The 18015-nt window shown below is 36.2% G+C and overlaps 1 protein-coding gene across 2 annotated transcripts in view; it reads right to left on the minus strand.

The window, feature by feature from the left end:
• Positions 1 to 18015, minus strand: part of LOC145979550 (retinaldehyde-binding protein 1-like) — a 188957-nt gene that overhangs the window by 13092 nt on the left and 157850 nt on the right. For both annotated transcript variants that reach the window (XM_083112522.1, XM_083112523.1), the window contains one exon: positions 1265 to 1415. In XM_083112522.1, the coding sequence (XP_082968648.1) occupies positions 1265 to 1415 (151 nt within the window). The remainder of the gene's footprint in view (positions 1 to 1264; positions 1416 to 18015) is intronic.

The raw sequence follows: 18015 nt of genomic DNA on the forward strand, positions 1-18015 counted from the left end.
TTACAAAAAACAGTTCTAGTTCTAAACTGCAGGTCTCAGAAGGTTGGTGTGCATGTTTCGTAAAATTGTGATCTGTTTATTAATGAAGGAAGACTAAACAAAAACACTATCAACGGTAGACATATGTTGTTAAAAATATTTTATGAAGTAAAGAAATGGATTACATTTATACAATTCTTACATAAAATATACTGTAATATTCAAAATGTCTGACATTTTTATAAATTAAATTATTTGAAAAATGCTACATTTCTAAAAGTTCAATGTAATTATTTTCTTTACATCAACTAGGAAATTTGGATTGTTTTCAGACCCAGTTGTATCCATCTCTTTGCCTGTGTCAAATATTATTTTCTGAAAATCAACAAGAGCAACAGGTGTGAAATTCGCGACAAATAAATCGCATTGTTCGAGAAACGAGACACAGGGATCCAATCGATAAGTGGTAATTTAAAATAAGTCTACATGCTTTATATCTACTACAGTTGGAAACATTTCTGGTTTAATTTGACGCAAATGATCCCGAATAATCAATTCCTCTCTATTGCGTTAAACCCTGGCATCTGAAAAATGTATAACTTAATTCGGTATACAGGTTTCTTTGCAAGCGGGTGTATGCTTTTGGATACACCGCACTAAACTGTTGGTAAATTTAGAAAACCGCGAACGAACAAGCTGAATAAAGAAAAGAACAAACAATCTTTAATGCCAAATGAAGAAAAACAACAGACCCTGTAGATCTCGAATACAGGCGCTTCTCTAGGCTTGTCTATTGTATACAATAATAGCTGTCTCCCTTTAACATATGAAATTATATGTTCAGAGCAACGACACTTTTTTAATAGGTCGAAACTTGCATTAGCTTTAAACGTTGGTATGTGTTTTGGTTGTAAGTACGTTTTTAAAAATTCTTGAGGATGGAGGTGAGGAAGAAAATTAAGGAGTGGGCAAGCTCCCATTCTCACCCTCCCTGGCGCTGTCCTTGTTAGGTCCCGGCCTCGTACTTAAATATTAACGAAATACATTTGCTTCCTGCATGTGTTTAGTGGAGTGCAGAATATGTAATGTATACACTGCTACTTTGTTAGAACAATTACTCATATTAACGTTAGCCTTAAATCAATAAATGTGGTGTCCATGTTAATGGTTATTTCTTTATTTACAATATCAATTTTAAATGTACTTCTATCAAAACCATAAGATTCTACCTAATATTAAAGTTATTCGTTATAGTGTCTCAAAAACTAATTTTGTATCCTCTCACCTTGATAATATACCACAATGAGTCGGCCATCTTTATCTCTGTTTCTCAGGAGCCTGTAGATGTTTAACCCAAAAATATGTCGATACTTCATGGGCGATTCGTGACAAAGGTAAGACATGTAATCCAATCGAGTTTTGTAATAGAGCGTCATCTGTTACGAGGAAAAGAAAGATACGTTTAAACATAGAAAATATTCAAGGAATCATATTTGTTTTGAACATGTGCAGCAATTTATGTACGAAGCAAAGCATTGAATTTTATTATTTCATTTAGCTAAATCATTTCTCTTCTGGAAAGGAGTTATAAATAAAAAGTTAATTATTACCGTAGATTTTGAAAAACTCCCGATTTATACGTACAAGGTTGTTTCTATTTAATTTTCGTTCTGAAAATACAGAACAATTAATGCAATGTACATACCTTACCCACAAGATAATTTTACTTTAAGAAGTGAAATTGGCACTGAAGATAAAATCTAAGTAATTATTGTTATGGTAGTAGTTATAGAGCGGGCACGAGCGATCAACCACCCCAAAATCTAACAATTTCATAGTGAGCTCGCATAGTATAATTTAACTGAAAATTATGATTTTAGCTGATTTTCCAAGTGTAAAAAACTGAAAATTTGTTTCACGCAAGAACTTAAATTTCAATTTTATTGTACAAAGATTCTAAGATTTAGATAATTTCCCCTATGACATCCAATTTTTACGTAACACCCACACCCACCCACACCTACACCTACACCCACACCCTCCCACACCTACACCCACACCCATACAAACACCTATTTACTTCCGGTCTAATTCCGGTCCACTTGACAGACACCTGTGGGTTTTTCCAGTTTTTTTAAGTATATAAGTACATATATTTTAGGGGTTCAAACTCATACTTGGTACGAGTCCTATCATTTTTATTAATTTAAGCACAATGCTAAACCTATTATGATGATGTTTTTGTCGATTTTATACTATTGCAAATCTGCGTTTTTTCACCTCATACTTGGTACGAGTGTCATAATTTCTTTCGAGTTAAATTACGCAACATTACGCAACATTGCGATGGCTCGTAAGGTAAACTATTGCGCAATGTTTACGCAACAAGTTATTACGCAGACCCGTATCTAGCGTGTTGTTGGTTATGGCGTAATGGATGTTTTCTGATTGACTTACTGTTTCGGATGTTGTCATCCGCGCTTAGGTTACTTAAAGGGTTTTCGCATTACAGATCAGTCGGTATCGTGAGAGTGTTTTGAAGAGTATGGATGTGTTGTTGCAGTGTTAAAAGTTAAGTATTTAATTTATTTTAAAGCTGCATACTATTTATTACTTTAAGTTTAAAAAAGTGTATCAAGTTATATTGTTTCATAGTAATTTCGATTAGATTGAGTTTTGATGTTATCAGATGTTACTTGTTGTCTCCGGAAATTCTGTATAAATAACATAGCTGAAAATTTTATCGTAATAGCTACAATTATTTTATTTTGAAGGTGGTTCAAGTTGTTTTTCACAGAGATTGAATTTTGACTTGATTGTGTGTTTTGTATTTTTCCCCCGAGAAAATGTATATATAAATACCGATAAACTTCTATTTAAATAACACCTTGTAAAAATGACAACTCGTATAACCGATTTACCTCTCGAACTGCTGCACAAGATTTTTGCGTACACATTTGACGGAGGTGAGGATGTCGCAAGGCTCGTCGACTTAAGCAAAAATAGCGCCTGAATTTCGTCGCAAAATGAGCGGTATGAAAAACTTGCAGAATCCCGATTCTCTTTTTCGGGCTTCAGGCAAAAAAGTTGGCCGATAGGATGGACGAGCTTCATGAGGCGAGGCAAGGAAGGAGACGATATACAGACGATTGGTATGACTCAAACGCGGAAACAGACAGCATCATCACACAACTCATCGCATTGACTGAGATGCGAACTTTCTTCCTGTTACGTGAATTTTGTTGATTGGTTCGCGAAGGGGAATTTTCCCGATTAGTAAATTGAGGTTATAAATATAATATATTCTCACTACTTATGTGCGTCTAGTTTTTTTACACCACAGATAAACGGTTACACAGTGCAACATTAACTTGTCTATTTTGTTGAAAGAGGAACATAAATTGAGAGTATTTGAAAATAAGATTGTTAGGAAAATATTTGGACCCAAAAGGGATGAGAAGACAGGTTAGTGGAGAAGGTTACATAATTTAGAACTACATAATTTATATTCATGTACAGATATTATTAGAACAATTAAATAAATAAGACTAAGGTGTCAGGCTATGTGGTACGAATTGGAGAGGAAAGAGGAGTTTACAGAATTTTTGTTGGGAAACCTGATGGTAAGAGACTTGTAGCAAGGGCAAGACGAGGATGGAAGGACAGCATTGAGATACACCTAAAGGAAATCGGTAGGGATAGAAAAGAGTATATAGATTTTTTCAAGATAGGGACAGATCGAAGGCTTGTGTTGTTGCAGCTATGAACCTTAGGGTTTAAGAAGGCTAGAGAGTTAGTTAGTTATGAAAGCACATGTTACTCTATAAACTATAAAAATTACAATCCCTGGCATAAAATGATTTTTTTAAAAAGTGAAACTTATTTCCACATAATGAACTTCAACCTACAGTATTGTACATTTTTTTTTCATTCTGTAGTATTTAAATGAAACAGACTTAAATAAGAATTGTGAAGCACGTACATAATATAATGGAATTAACAGCTAAATAATGTATGAACCAAGAAAAAAGTAAGTAATGTTTCGCATATGTTCCTCTTTCAATATAATGGACCAAGTTTCACATCCATATAATACTACAGAGAAAATTACTGTTTTGTATATTTTAACTTTTAGTTTCTTAGAAAGAAGTAACATGCATTTACTGAATTAACCTTACAATTTATTTTATTTCCTCTTTAATACAATTTTCATTTGTTAATATTACTCCTAAATATTTGAATTTAGAAACTTGTTCAAACAAGTTTTTATCATGTGCTTTAATTAGATATAAAAGGTAAAAGGTAAAAAAAAGGTAAAGTGTTCCCCTGTGCATTGCACCACGCCATGAAGGCGTATAGGGGGTGTGGGGGTAACGCCCCACACTTTCTTGATCCGGTCGTGAGTGGGGGTGATGTGATCAGCATCACGCCCCTAACCGCCTTTACCCCCCAGGGTTTCCCCCGGGTACCCATGTTATTCGACGCTGGGTAGGCGCAATAGGTTGCTTCTTAAAAAAATAATCGTTAGTTCATATGATATTATTTCTTGTGATACATGTTTGTTGTCCGTGTTGATGTTTTTTTTGTTAGTTTTAACAGGATTCGAATTCTTGTAGGGAGGGAAGAGGGGGTTAAGTTTTTCGAGAATATCACGCATTCTATGTTTATAAGTAATTACATTTTTAATAGAAAGCGTATCTTTTATCAATATTTCATGAGATTTGGTCACCTGCAAAAGTTAATACTTTTATCTCCTTGTTCTATCGCAATAAAGAACTCAAAATGTAAAATTAGATATTAAAATTAGAATTTTTCAATTAAACGAAATAGGTTGCTTCTTAAAAAAATAATCGTTAGTTCATATGATATTATTTCTTGTGATACATGTTTGTTGTCCGTGTTGATGTTTTTTTTGTTAGTTTTAACAGGATTCGAATTCTTGTAGGGAGGGAAGAGGGGGTTAAGTTTTTCGAGAATATCACGCATTCTATGTTTATAAGTAATTACATTTTTAATAGAAAGCGTATCTTTTATCAATATTTCATGAGATTTGGTCACCTGCAAAAGTTAATACTTTTATCTCCTTGTTCTATCGCAATAAAGAACTCAAAATGTAAAATTTTCCTTATCCTCTGCTAACACATTTTCTCATTTTACACAATCTCTATCTCGATCAATTATATCCCTACCTCTTAGAAACATATTCCCTACCTTCTTTAAATGTACAACAGTCGCAGCAAGGGACAAAAAGCGAAGTAAAATAAAGCAATTTAATCAATTAAACACTATAAGAATAAATTTACGCTGTGTGTTTGTGTTAAAACTCTAAAAACATCCATAAACTCAAGTCACTTTCTTTGGAAAAATTATTGTAATTAAGAAATTATTAGTCCCGTCTAGTTCGCTACCCTTTTAGACATATGGTGGAGTGTAGATGCATCCCAGCGCCAGGCAAGTTCAGTAGAACTGTGTTCAACCAAATAGACGAATAGCTGTATTCAAGTTGAAAAAATTCAACAATTGCCTTTGCTTTAAACATTCATTTGTTTAGTTAGCTCGCATCATGTAACCATACACCACACACTACACTGCTCCAGAACGTAGCACTACACATGCAGACACCAAATACACTACTTAACACCAAACCAACAAAATAGACAAGTTAATGTTGCACTGTGTAACCGTTTATCTGTGGTGTAAAAAAAACTAGACGCACATAAGTAGTGAGAATATATTATATTTATAACCTCAATTTACTAATCGGGAAAATTCCCCTTCGCGAACCAATCAACACAATTCACGTAACAGGAAGAAAGTTCGCATCTCAGTCAATGCGATGAGTTGTGTGATGATACTGTCTGTTTCCGCGTTTGAGTCATACCAATCGTCAGTATATCGTCTCCTTCCTTGCCTCGCCTCATGAAGCTCGTCCATCCTATCGGCCAACTTTTTTGCCTGAAGCCCGAAAAAGAGAATCGGGATTCTGCAAGTTTTTCATACCGCTCATTTTGCGACGAAATTCAGACGCTATTTTTGTTTAAGTCGACGAGCCTTGCGACATCCTCACCTCCGTCGAATGTGTACGCAAAAATCTTGTGCAGCAGTTCGAGAGGTAAATCGGTTATACGAGTTGTCATTTTTACAAGGTGTTATTTAAATAGAAGTTTCTCGGTATTTATATATACATTTTCTCGGGGGAAAAATACAAAACGCACAATCAAGTCAAAATTCAATCTCTGTGAAAAACAACTTGAACCACTTTCAAAATATAATAATTGTAGCTATTACAATAAAATTTTCAGCTATGTTATTTATACAGAATTTCCGGAGACAACAAGTAACATCTGATCACATCAAAACTCAATCTAATCGAAATTACTATGAAACAATATAACTTGTATAGGAATGTGTTTCATTTATTCTTGTTGTCATTATTTGGTTTTGATGATGTGAGTTAAATTATTTTTGTTGTCAAGAGATGGCGTATGTAGTCCAAGTATCAGCTGATTGCGTGGGCGCCAAGCAAAGAGAACGGTTAGTGAGTGAGAAGCAACATGGCGCGAATCGTGGTGACATGCAGCTGGACATTACTAAGAACATTCATCGTCTGAAGTGATCAGAATTGCCTTTCAGTTATACTTCATTGTAGTTAGTGCTTTACAGGTAGAATATAGATATCTTAAAAGAATCAGCGTGTGCATTTGTGATTGTGTATTCTTCAGAGAATCAACGCAACTCCCTACATTTTAATGGTCCTCCGGGCCGGATGTCTTATCTCTACCTGTTTTTGTGAACAGTGAACATTGTGGTGAAGAAAACGTGCAACGGTGCGTTCTCGTTTTATGTTGACATTACGTGGTCCAGTTGTGTAGATTCGTATCTCGAAACCAACATTGAAGTAACGGACGGCTAGATATATTTTGCAGCAGACAAAATATGGCAGTGATATTCGTGCGTGCCAACAAACGCGAGAAGTATAACGTTCATTTTGATTTTCGTTGGGACAATAATAAGCTATAGCATTAGTTTTGTGTTGCTGTAAAGACAGTGTCGTGAATTGTGTATATGTACAATAATCGATAGAGTACATATCACGTTACAAACAGAACATTGCGTACGGGTAGCAGAAAGGACATTCCGGAATCTCTATACTAAATTTATTGCGCAGCAAGAATATGCAGAAGGCGGGGAAGGAAATCAGCTGATTCTTCGTGCGAGGAGTGCAGCAGTGTTTCCAACCGGCGAGACGATTGTGTGTCCAACATCGGCAGCGCTGACTTTTGCAGGTAATCGGGCTCATTTCAGTACCATTTCCTTTTCCTTTCTTTACATTACATTACGTTCATTAATTGCATTATTGTGAAACCTTATCAGTTATCCTTTCACCATGACAGAGGCAGAGATTAAACGTTTAAAAGTTGTGCGAGGAAGCTACAAAGGGCAATTGACCCGTATGAAAGCATTCGTCGATGCATTTGACATTAATATACAGAGTGTTCAGGAAATTAGACTGAGATTAAGTCACTTGACTGAGATGTGGGACAAATTCAATGACGTTCAAATCAGTTTGGAACTTCAATCGGAAGCAACCGAAGAGGAAGTTCACAGAATAGAATTTGAAGAAAGGTACTACAGCATTAGGTCTCAAATGGAGACAATAGTGATGCGGCAAAAGCAAATGAATCAGCCCAGTGTTAGTACTAGTTCTGTTACGTCAGTTCAGTCGCAACTTAGACTTCCAAAGATTTCCATACCCTCATTTGATGGAAATTATGAAAACTGGCTTCCATTCAAGGACAATTTTCAAGTGTTGGTCCATGATAACAATACATTACCAGCAATACAAAAATTTCATTATTTGCGTTCCTCTTTAAAGGGACAAGCCAGTAAGCTCATTTCAAACTTGCAAGTCAGTGAGGCAAATTATACAGTAGCATGGAACTTGCTCACTGAAAGATATGATAATAGCAGGCTTATTGCATCACATTACGTTAGTGAACTATTACACATAAAGTCGATGCGTAAAGAAGATGCTAGTGAATTGAGACATTTTGTAAATACAGCAACCTCAAATATGAATGCTTCAAAGGCTTTTAAACTTGAAGTGCCTTTGGATGAAGTCATTTTATCACAACATTTTGTATCTCATTTGGATCACAATACTCGTAAGGAATTTGAATTATCACAAGAGCATGATTACTTTCCTACCTTGTCAGAATTATTTGCATTTGTAGAGCGCAGGTGTCAAGCTTTAGAAAACACGAAACCGACACATAATCACACCAATGCTAAGCAGTTTCAATCACATGATAAACAAGGTAAATTCATGAAACAAAGCAACACGTATTTAGCAACATCCGCTAACATTCAGTGCATGTACTGTTCCGCAAATCATACTTTGTACGAATGTGAGACTTTCTTACAGGCAAGTTATAAACAGAAGCAAGAATTCGTGAAGAAGAAAGGTCTTTGTTTTAATTGTTTATCTTCAAAACATGCAGTGAAATTTTGTAAATCTGGAAATTGCAAAATTTGTAATTTGAAACATAATACTCTCTTGCACAGGGATACATCTGAAAGACCAAGATTGTCGAGTGTCAGTAACTATTCAAACAATGGACAACAATTGAATTCCAATGTGTCTCCTCAAGAAATCAACAATGTGGCAAGAGATGAAGCACCTCAGTCTTCATATTGAACAGTCAAAGAAAGACACACTTCACAAGTTTTATTGTCAAATGCCTTAGTGAAGGTAAAGGGCAACAATGGACAATTTCATTATTGCAGAGTTCTCTTAGACAGTGGGAGTCAGTCAAATTTTGTAACCACATCATTAGTGCAAAAACTACGACTGAAGAAAGAAAACTATGTTGTTCCAGTCCAGGGAATAAACAATTCGTGTCTTGAAACTAAACATTGTGTAGATGTTGTAATCCAGTCAATAACATCTAATTATACAACGACAGTGAAGTGTCTTGTGTTACCAAAAATCACAGGCGACTTGCCTACGCAGGCAATCGATTGCAGTACTTGGAATCTTCCAAAGGATATTCAGCTTGTTGATCCTTCATTTCATCAGCCAGGCAGCATAGATTTGTTGATTGGATCTGAACTATTTTTCTTGCTACTACGTTCAGATAGAAGAACAAGAATAGGAAATTATCCTGTACTTCAAGATACAGAGTTAGGATACATTTTAGCAGGAGCTATGCCTCAACAATATGAAGAACCTACAACAGTTACTTCATGTTTTGTACGTACTGAAGATAGCCTTCAATTACAATTACAGAGGTTTTTTGAGTTAGAAGAAGTATTCATAAAGACCAAGAGCAAAGAAGAAATGGATTGTGAAAGGTATTTTCAAGAAACAACCATCAGACAGAAGGATGGTAGATTTATGGTTAGGCTACCATTTAAACCAAATCATACTGAATTAGGGAATTCGTTTCAACAAGCAGACAAAAGATTTCATCAGTTGGAAAGAAGATTAACAGCACAGCCAACACTCAGGCAGAACTATCGTGAATTCATGAACAATTATGAATCAGTAGGCCACATGAAGCAAATTAAAACTACTGATGAAGAGAACAAGGAGTCATATTACCTACCGCATCATGCTATTATTAGAGAAAGTACTACAACACCTGTGAGTGTTGTATTTGATGGATCATCGAAAACAGACAGTGGACTATTCCTTAACGATGTTCTAATGTCAGGGCCTACAGTCCAAGAAGATCTATACTCTATTGTACTGAGGTTCAGAACGCACAAGATAGTTTTTACAGCAGATATAGCACAGATGTTTCGCAACATTAGAGTCCATCCTGATGACACTAAATATCAAAGAATATTGTGGAGAAAATCACCAAACGAAGAAATACAAACTTACGAATTATTAACTGTAACTTACGGCTTAACCTCATCGCCGTACCAAGCTGTTGCAGCATTACAAATGCTTGCAAGACAGGAAAACGAAAACTTTCCCAATGCATCCAGCATATTATTAATGAATTTTTATTGTGACAATGTAGCATCAGGAGGTGATAACATTGAAACTATGCTCAATTTACAGTCTGAGCTGAATGAACTATTGAAACGAGGTGGATTTTTTTACGCAAATGGTGCTCCAATTGTGAGGAATTGGTGCAAGCAGTACCAGAAGAACACAGAGAAGTTCATTTACCATTTCAGTTCAACAATGAAGCAGAAATAAACACATTAGGTCTTATCTGGCAACCATCAACAGACAAATTTTTAATTTCGTGCAAAGTAGCGAAAGATGGAGACTTTTGTTCACCATTAACGAACGTAACCAAACGACAAGTTGTGTCAATTGTTAGCTCCATATTTGATCCACTGGGACTTATCAGTCCAACTGTCATTTTATACAAGATGTTTTTGCAGAAACTCTGGAGTTGTAAATTGGAGTGGGATGAACAATTAGATTCAGATTTAAGAAACCAATGGATAAATTTGTATCAACAACTACCGGATATAATTCACATCCAAATAGAGAGATTTGTACTGACAACAGAAAAGACAAATGACATTCAGATACATGGGTTCTGCGACGCAGCAGAAGGAGCTTATGGTTGTTGCATTTATATCAGATCAAGAGATGAGTCAGGAAGAATCAATGTTAAATTACGGTGCGCAAAGTCAAGAGTAGCGCCAATCAAAAAAGTTACTTTGCCACGACTAGAATTGTGCGGTGCTCTTCTATTAGCTAAACTAGTTAAGAAAACAACACCAATTTTGAGAATTCCAATTGACAGTACATATTTTTGGACAGATTCTAAAATAGTACTTGGGTGGCTAGCAGCGTCCCCCACTCGATGGAAAACCTTCGTAGGTAATCGTGTTGCACAGATCCAGGAACTTTCTGTGATTAACCAATGGCATCATGTCACATCTAAGTGCAATCCAGCAGATTTGATAACAAGGGGAGTAGAACCAAGAGCACTCAAGGATTCGGAAATTTGGTGGAATGGACCTACGTGGTTAAAAGAATATACTTGGCCATTACATGTTATGGAAAATAGCGAACTTGAAGAATGCATAACAGAACAAAGGAAGATTGTTACATCAATGTTTAGCAAGATACATGGAACAGAAGCAGATTTCATGCTGAGATTTTCCACATTACAGAGATTGCTTCGTGTAGTAGCAACATACTACAGATTCATTCACAATGTTAAGAATCCTGCTTCGAAGAGAACAGGAAGATTTTCTTATGTTGAATTACGTGCAGTACTGATGAAATGTATATTAATTGTGCAACGCATTTCATTTCCACAAGAAATTCATGACTTAGAAGAAGGAAAGCAAGTATCTAAAATAGTCCTATCAAGGATCTTCATCCATTTATTGATGACAGACAGCTGTTACGAGTTGGTGGAAGACTCGAAAATTCAGAATTGCCATATGAGAGCAAATATCAATTAATTTTGCCTACCAAACATCATCTGACGCAACTCATAATTGAATCAGAACATCGTCATTTATTACATGCAGGGCCTCAATTGCTGATAAGCTCTTTAAGACAGGAATACTGGATTCCACATATCAGACAAACAGTAAGATCTGTCTTGCATAAATGCTTAATATGTTTTAAGTTACAAGCCAAAGCGTCACATCAACTCATGGGACAATTACCAAGCCCAAGAGTCAAACCATCACGTCCATTTTTAAATACAGCAGTAGATTATGCTGGTCCTTGCATCATAAGAACAAACAGAAGAAGCAGAATCACTACCAAGGGATATGTAGCTATATTTGTGTGCATGGCTACTAAAGCAGTGCATATTGAAGCAGTTATTTCCTTAACATCAGAAGCATTTATCGCTGCTCTACGCAGATTTGTTTCTAGGAGAGGAAAATGTCAAAACATATACAGTGACAACGGAACTAATTTTGTTGGAGCTAATAGAGAACTGAGAGAGCTCAGTCAACTCTTCAAAGCAGAACAACTAAAAGGTGGACTTGAAGATTTAGCAATAAAAGATGGAATCAACTGGTACTTCATTCCAGCTAACGCGCCCCACTTTGCAGGATTGTGCGAAGCCGCTGTAAAGTCCATGAAATATCACTTCAAGAGAATAGTGGGAAATGCTACTTTGACGTACGAAGAGCTTTCAACATTGTTAACGCAAATTGAAGCATGCCTCAATTCCCGACCCCTGACCTCAATATCTGATAATCCCAGTGACACCTTTTACTTAACACCTGGTCACTTTCTTATAGGGTCACCTCTCATGTCCATACCTGAGCCTGATTTAACTAACTTGCCCCAAAACAGTCTTTCTAGATGGCAACACATTCAGCAATTACAACAACATTTTTGGAAGAGATGGTCGAAGGATTATCTGCACGAATTACAACAGCGCCGTAAATGGACGGCTTCAACAGAAAATCTTCAACCAGGCATGGTGGTTCTGGTCAAAGACGACAACGCACCTCCACTTACATGGAAGATGGCAGTAGTGGAAGAGACGTTTCCTGGTAAAGACGGTGCAGTGCGTGTGGCAAAAATTAGATCAAAAACTGGTTTTACTAAAAGACCAGTGAACAAACTAATTCCCTTACCTAATGACAATTGAATTATCAAATCTGTTGATTGGAATTTATCCAATCAAGAGGGGGGAATATGTATAGGAATGTGTTTCATTTATTATTGTTTTCATTATTTGGTTTTGATGATGTGAGTTAAATTATTTTTGTTGTCAAGAGATGGCGTATGTAGTCCAAGTATCAGCTGATTGCGTGGGCGCCAAGCAAAGAGAACGGTTAGTGAGTGAGAAGCAACATGGCGCGAATCGTGGTGACATGCAGCTGGACATTACTAAGAACATTCGTCGTGTGAAGTGATCAGAATTGCCTTTCAGTTATACTTCATTGTAGTTAGTGCTTTACAGGTAGAATATAGATATCTTAAAAGAATCAGCGTGTTCATTTGTGATTGTGTTTTCTTCAGAGAATCAACGCAACTCCCTACATAACTTGATACACTTTTTTAAACTTAAAGTAATAAATAGTATGCAGCTTTAAAATAAATTAAATACTTAACTTTTAACACTGCAATAACACATCCATACTCTTCAAAACACTCTCACGATACCGACTGATCTGTAATGCGAAAACCCTTTAAGTAACCTAAGCGCGGATGAAAACATCCGAAACAGTAAGTCAATCAGAAGACATCCATTACGCCATAACCAACAACACGCTAGATACGGGTCTGCGTAATAACTTGTTGCGTAAACATTGCGCAATAGTTTACCTTACGAGCCATCGCAATGTTGCGTAATGTTGCGTAATTTAACTCGAAAGAAATTATGACACTCGTACCAAGTATGAGGTGAAAAAACACAGATTTGCAATAGTATAAAATCGACAAAAACATCATCAAAATAGGTTTAGCATTGTGCTTAAATTAATAAAAATGATAGGACTCGTACCAAGTATGAGTTTAAACCCCTAAAATATATGTACTTATATACTTAAAAAAACTGGAAAAACCCACAGGTGTCTGTCAAGTGGACCGGAAGTAGACCGGAAGTGGACCGGTGTTTGTGTGGGTGTGGGTGTAGGTGTGGGAGGGTGTGGGTGTAGGTGTAGGTGTGGGTGGGTGTGGGTGTTACGTAAAAATTGGATGTCATAGGGGAAATTATCTAAATCTTAGAACTTTTGTACAATAAAATTGAAATTTAAGTTCTTGCGTAAAACAAATTTTCAGTTTTTTACACTTGGAAAATCAGCTAAAATCATAATTTTCAGTTAAATTACACTATGCGAGCTCACTATGAAATTGTTAGATTTTGGGAGGTTGATCGCTCGTGCCCGCTCTATAACTACTGGAATATTAAATTAATTATATTTACCTCAAGCAGAGCGGTCAAGATCTTTGAAGGAGGGACCGTATTATATTATCACCCCGAGTCTAGGAATTTCTTGCTAGGGTTCTGTAATGTTTCGTGAAAAAATAATTGAATGGGTCCCATGGCTATAAAAAGTCATTTGTCAGGGTTGAATTTTTTATCTTAAGTTGTGTACTAATTTGATATAAATAATCAAATTGTGGGTTTTATAAATCTTATTCTCCACTCACAAGCACTGTTTAAATGCGTAATTTAATTTATTACATGTAATCAATCAATATGCTGGCTTTAGATTATTTCGGACATTTCATACATAAAAAAACATGGTATCATATTCAAATACACAGAAATTAGTACGTATTTCTCCAAAAGTTTTTGGAATGAAATCGTTCATCATATACGATAAACAATTTTGAGGATGATTTCACTTGATTGGTTTGCTTTATAGACTCTTGCTAATTTTGCCAGTTGTGGCTAATTTGCGAATATGAGGATGAATGATTATGATATGATGAAATTGATCAATGTACATTCACAAACATCCATGCCCAGGCCGGAATTCTAACCCGGGACTCTGGCATTGTAGCTCGATATGCTAATCAGTCCGTCATGGGGACGGCATTTTGTGGAGGAAATGCATGGTCTTTGGGTGATGGGCATCCCTGTTCAGGAAGGAGGGGCAAATCAAGTGCATTGTTTATTTATTATTTATTTATTAATTTGTGCCTTGTTTTAAATGGCGGAGTTAAGGCCGTACAAAGCCTTTTCTTCCACTCAACCATACATTTAAAATTATACATTATTATATTATACACAAAGTACACTAAGTCATTTCACATAGGTCCACACACACACATTAAACTCATACACACAAGTCTTAAAGCCCTGAATATAACACACAAAATACAAAATATATAATACACAAAAAACTAAATGTGGAATGAAAGAATGCAAAATTTAAAATTGTATTTAAGTAACTTCAAGGTATTTTAAGAATTCGTTCACTTGCACATGCTTTTTAGTCTGCTTGACAGGAGAAGATCTAACGACTACTCTGAAGAGAGTGGCGAACACGTCTGCTAAAGGAACCGACGGAACTTACTGCTCTAGTGCTTTCTGGCAACTGATTCCATAGTCTTACAGCCGATACGGAGAAAGAGTTGGAGAAGAAGTTTGATCTGTGGACGGGGATAGAGAGAACTGAGGAGCTGCGTGATCTGGTGTCGCGATCGTGAAATTCGTGAAGAAATTGGAAGCGAGAGAGGAGATAGGAAGGTGACTTGAGGTTGAGAACTTTGTAAAGTAAAATCAGAGTGTGCAGCGTTCGTCTTTCTTGCATACGTAGCCACCCCAATTTGAGAAAATAAGGTGATAGGTGGTCCCAATATTTTAAATTAAAAATGTATCGTACGCAGGCATTTTGAACACTCTGCAGACGTCTAGCTGACTCACCTGTTAAGCCGGAATACGCTACGTCACAATAATCTAAATGGCATAAAACTAGGGACTGACATAGTTTGTCCTTGATAGAGGTGGGGAGGAACTTGCCCATGCGTCTTATAGAATACAGAGATGCGAAAGCTTTTCTACACGCCGAACTTGTGTGATGTGACCATGATAAATTTCCGTCTAATACAATTCCCAAATCTTTAACAGTTTGGTTAAATGGAATGCGAGTCGAATCTACAAGAATGGAAGGCAGAATATTAAGATCTACGTAACGTTTCAGTTTATCGGAAGCAATCAAAATTGCTTGTGTTTTATTAGGGTTAATATACATGACATTGTCTAGCGACCAGTTAACAATCCTCTCTATATCTTCGTTAACCTTGGAAATACCATCGCTTAACATTACTGGGGGTGCAGAATAGTACAACTGGAGGTCATCGGCATACAGGTGATAACGGCAGTGTTTCAAGATATTTGGCAGGTCATTAATGTATAAAGAAAAGAATAAAGGGCCGAGTACACTTCCTTGCGGAACGCCACAAGTGATCTCAGATAGCGCCGAGCACTTGCCATCATAAACCACCCTTTGTTTACATCCAGTTAAGTAGGATTTGACCCAGTCCGTTGCAGAGGTGGTAAAATTAAAAAATGATTTTAGCTTGGAAATGAGAATATCATGGTCGAGTGACTGGAAAGCTTTCGTGTAGTCCAATAAAACTAAAACTGTCGCCTGTCTGCAGTCCATTGCTTGTCTGACGTCGTCGGTTATGTGAGTCATGGCGGTGCTAGTGCTGTGATTATGTCTAAATCCCGACTGAAACGGAGCCAGAACTTCATTTGTATGTCGGCTGATTTGCTCGTGAGCAATGTATTCTAATGCTTTCGATAGCGCGGGAAGAATACTGATAGGTCGGAAGTTGTCAACGGAAGTGGCGGGGTCAGTCTTGGCGAGAGGAAGAACGTGTGCTATTTTCCACTTATCTGGAAAAATACCAGAGCGCAGAGAAAGATTAAAAATGTCGGTGATGTATGGCAATACATGAGGTAAAATCAGCTTTATTAGTCGCAATGGGAGGTTGTCGGCTCCTTCAGAACCAGATTTGATCCGACCGATTGCAGTTGCAACTTGGAACTCATAGACTGGGTTAAAATTAAACTCTATCATTTTTGTTTTGTGGTTTGCTATAGCTCTAATAGTAACATTTTTAGCATCGTTATTCATTGAATTAGAGAGAGAGAAATGTGTATTTAATTCATCAAGGGACGAAACACAAGTAGGATCTACGTTACGTTTCTCTCCTAGCCCTAGATTTCTTAAGTTATTCCACAGCATTCGGGGGTTCAGTAAAGCTAAGGAAAAAGTTACGTTCAGTAGACTCGTTGTCGTAACTAAATACTTTATGAGGATGCTGATGACTTAGTTTGAGGTACCTAATATCATTATTTAGGAAAACGATTGATAGTATGATTTAGGGGGACACATGGCATGATTTATGTGGATCGCCATTATACTTGGGGATGGACACCACTGAGTGGAAGTGTTGGGTGAATCAGTCTTATTTAAGAAGGAGTGTCTTGACCCTGCATTAGATTTTAAAATCAGCTTAGGCGCTAGAATCTTTAGATACCGCCACTGGTGTACGCAGGGGGGAACTGATGGGACTACAGCACCTTCCAAAATTTTCAAGTGAAAACAGTAAAGAATTCCGGAAACAAATGCAAACTCCCCTTACAATGACTCCAGGTAACCATTATGTTTTTGAAAACAAATTACAAATGAAATATTTTATTTTGTATCCTTCTCCCTATAGTTACACCTTTACAATTCCAGCCCTTCGGAACAAATCCTACGTAGGCCAGTGGATTTCGAATGTAATCTTTTGCCTCAAAATATAAACTATACACATATTGCATATTTTATATTACTAGCATCTTTGCGCTTGCAAGTACGAATCCACTGGTGGCAAAACGATAAATCCTTTGGAAATAATTGAACAAATATTTGATGTTTGTATCTTTCGACATACGAATGTCAGCAATAGCAGACGCTAGAAGTATTATTACTTGATCATTAGTGCATTTATAAGCAAAATACAACTTTCCTATATGTTAAGCAATGTCGTTAAGGAATATGCTGCTTGATGGTTTCGAAAAAAAGTCGTATCAACCTTCATAATTTAATCTGGCAAAATATGAATCATAATTTTGATAGTGTTATATGTTGAAAGAAAAAAATAAATACTCTTTCATGACACAACAGAAAAAAAGTAAAATATCTCAGTTGAGCGATTGAGTTCTAAGACATCATTCTATTTTAGAAATGATTTGATTCTAATTTCACAAGTGTGTAATATTATAATTTTTGACGATTCAATAAATATTGATCATTTTCAAATTCACTATACCAATCATGAAAAAAAAATATAAATGATCACCTAATTATTTTCAACAGTTCGAACAGATTTTAAAATTTGTTGAACGAAACGATGCTCCATGTATTGTACGTAAATGTCATGTTGTTCTATAATATTAGTGATCAATATAATCAGAATAAACCAAATTTAAAAAATGAAAATAAAAATGCTACCTTAATCTATCTTACAACCTTCAGATTGCAATGCGAAAACGATACGAAAGATAAATGAGTTGTGAATCATACAAGTAGCTAATTTCTATTGTTTTTAGGTTTGAACTAGTTATCAAAACTTAC

Source organism: Lepisma saccharinum, chromosome 26 (genome assembly GCF_977018435.1).
Source record: "Lepisma saccharinum chromosome 26, izLepSacc3.1, whole genome shotgun sequence".
NCBI classification, from domain to species: domain Eukaryota; kingdom Metazoa; phylum Arthropoda; class Insecta; order Zygentoma; family Lepismatidae; genus Lepisma; species Lepisma saccharinum.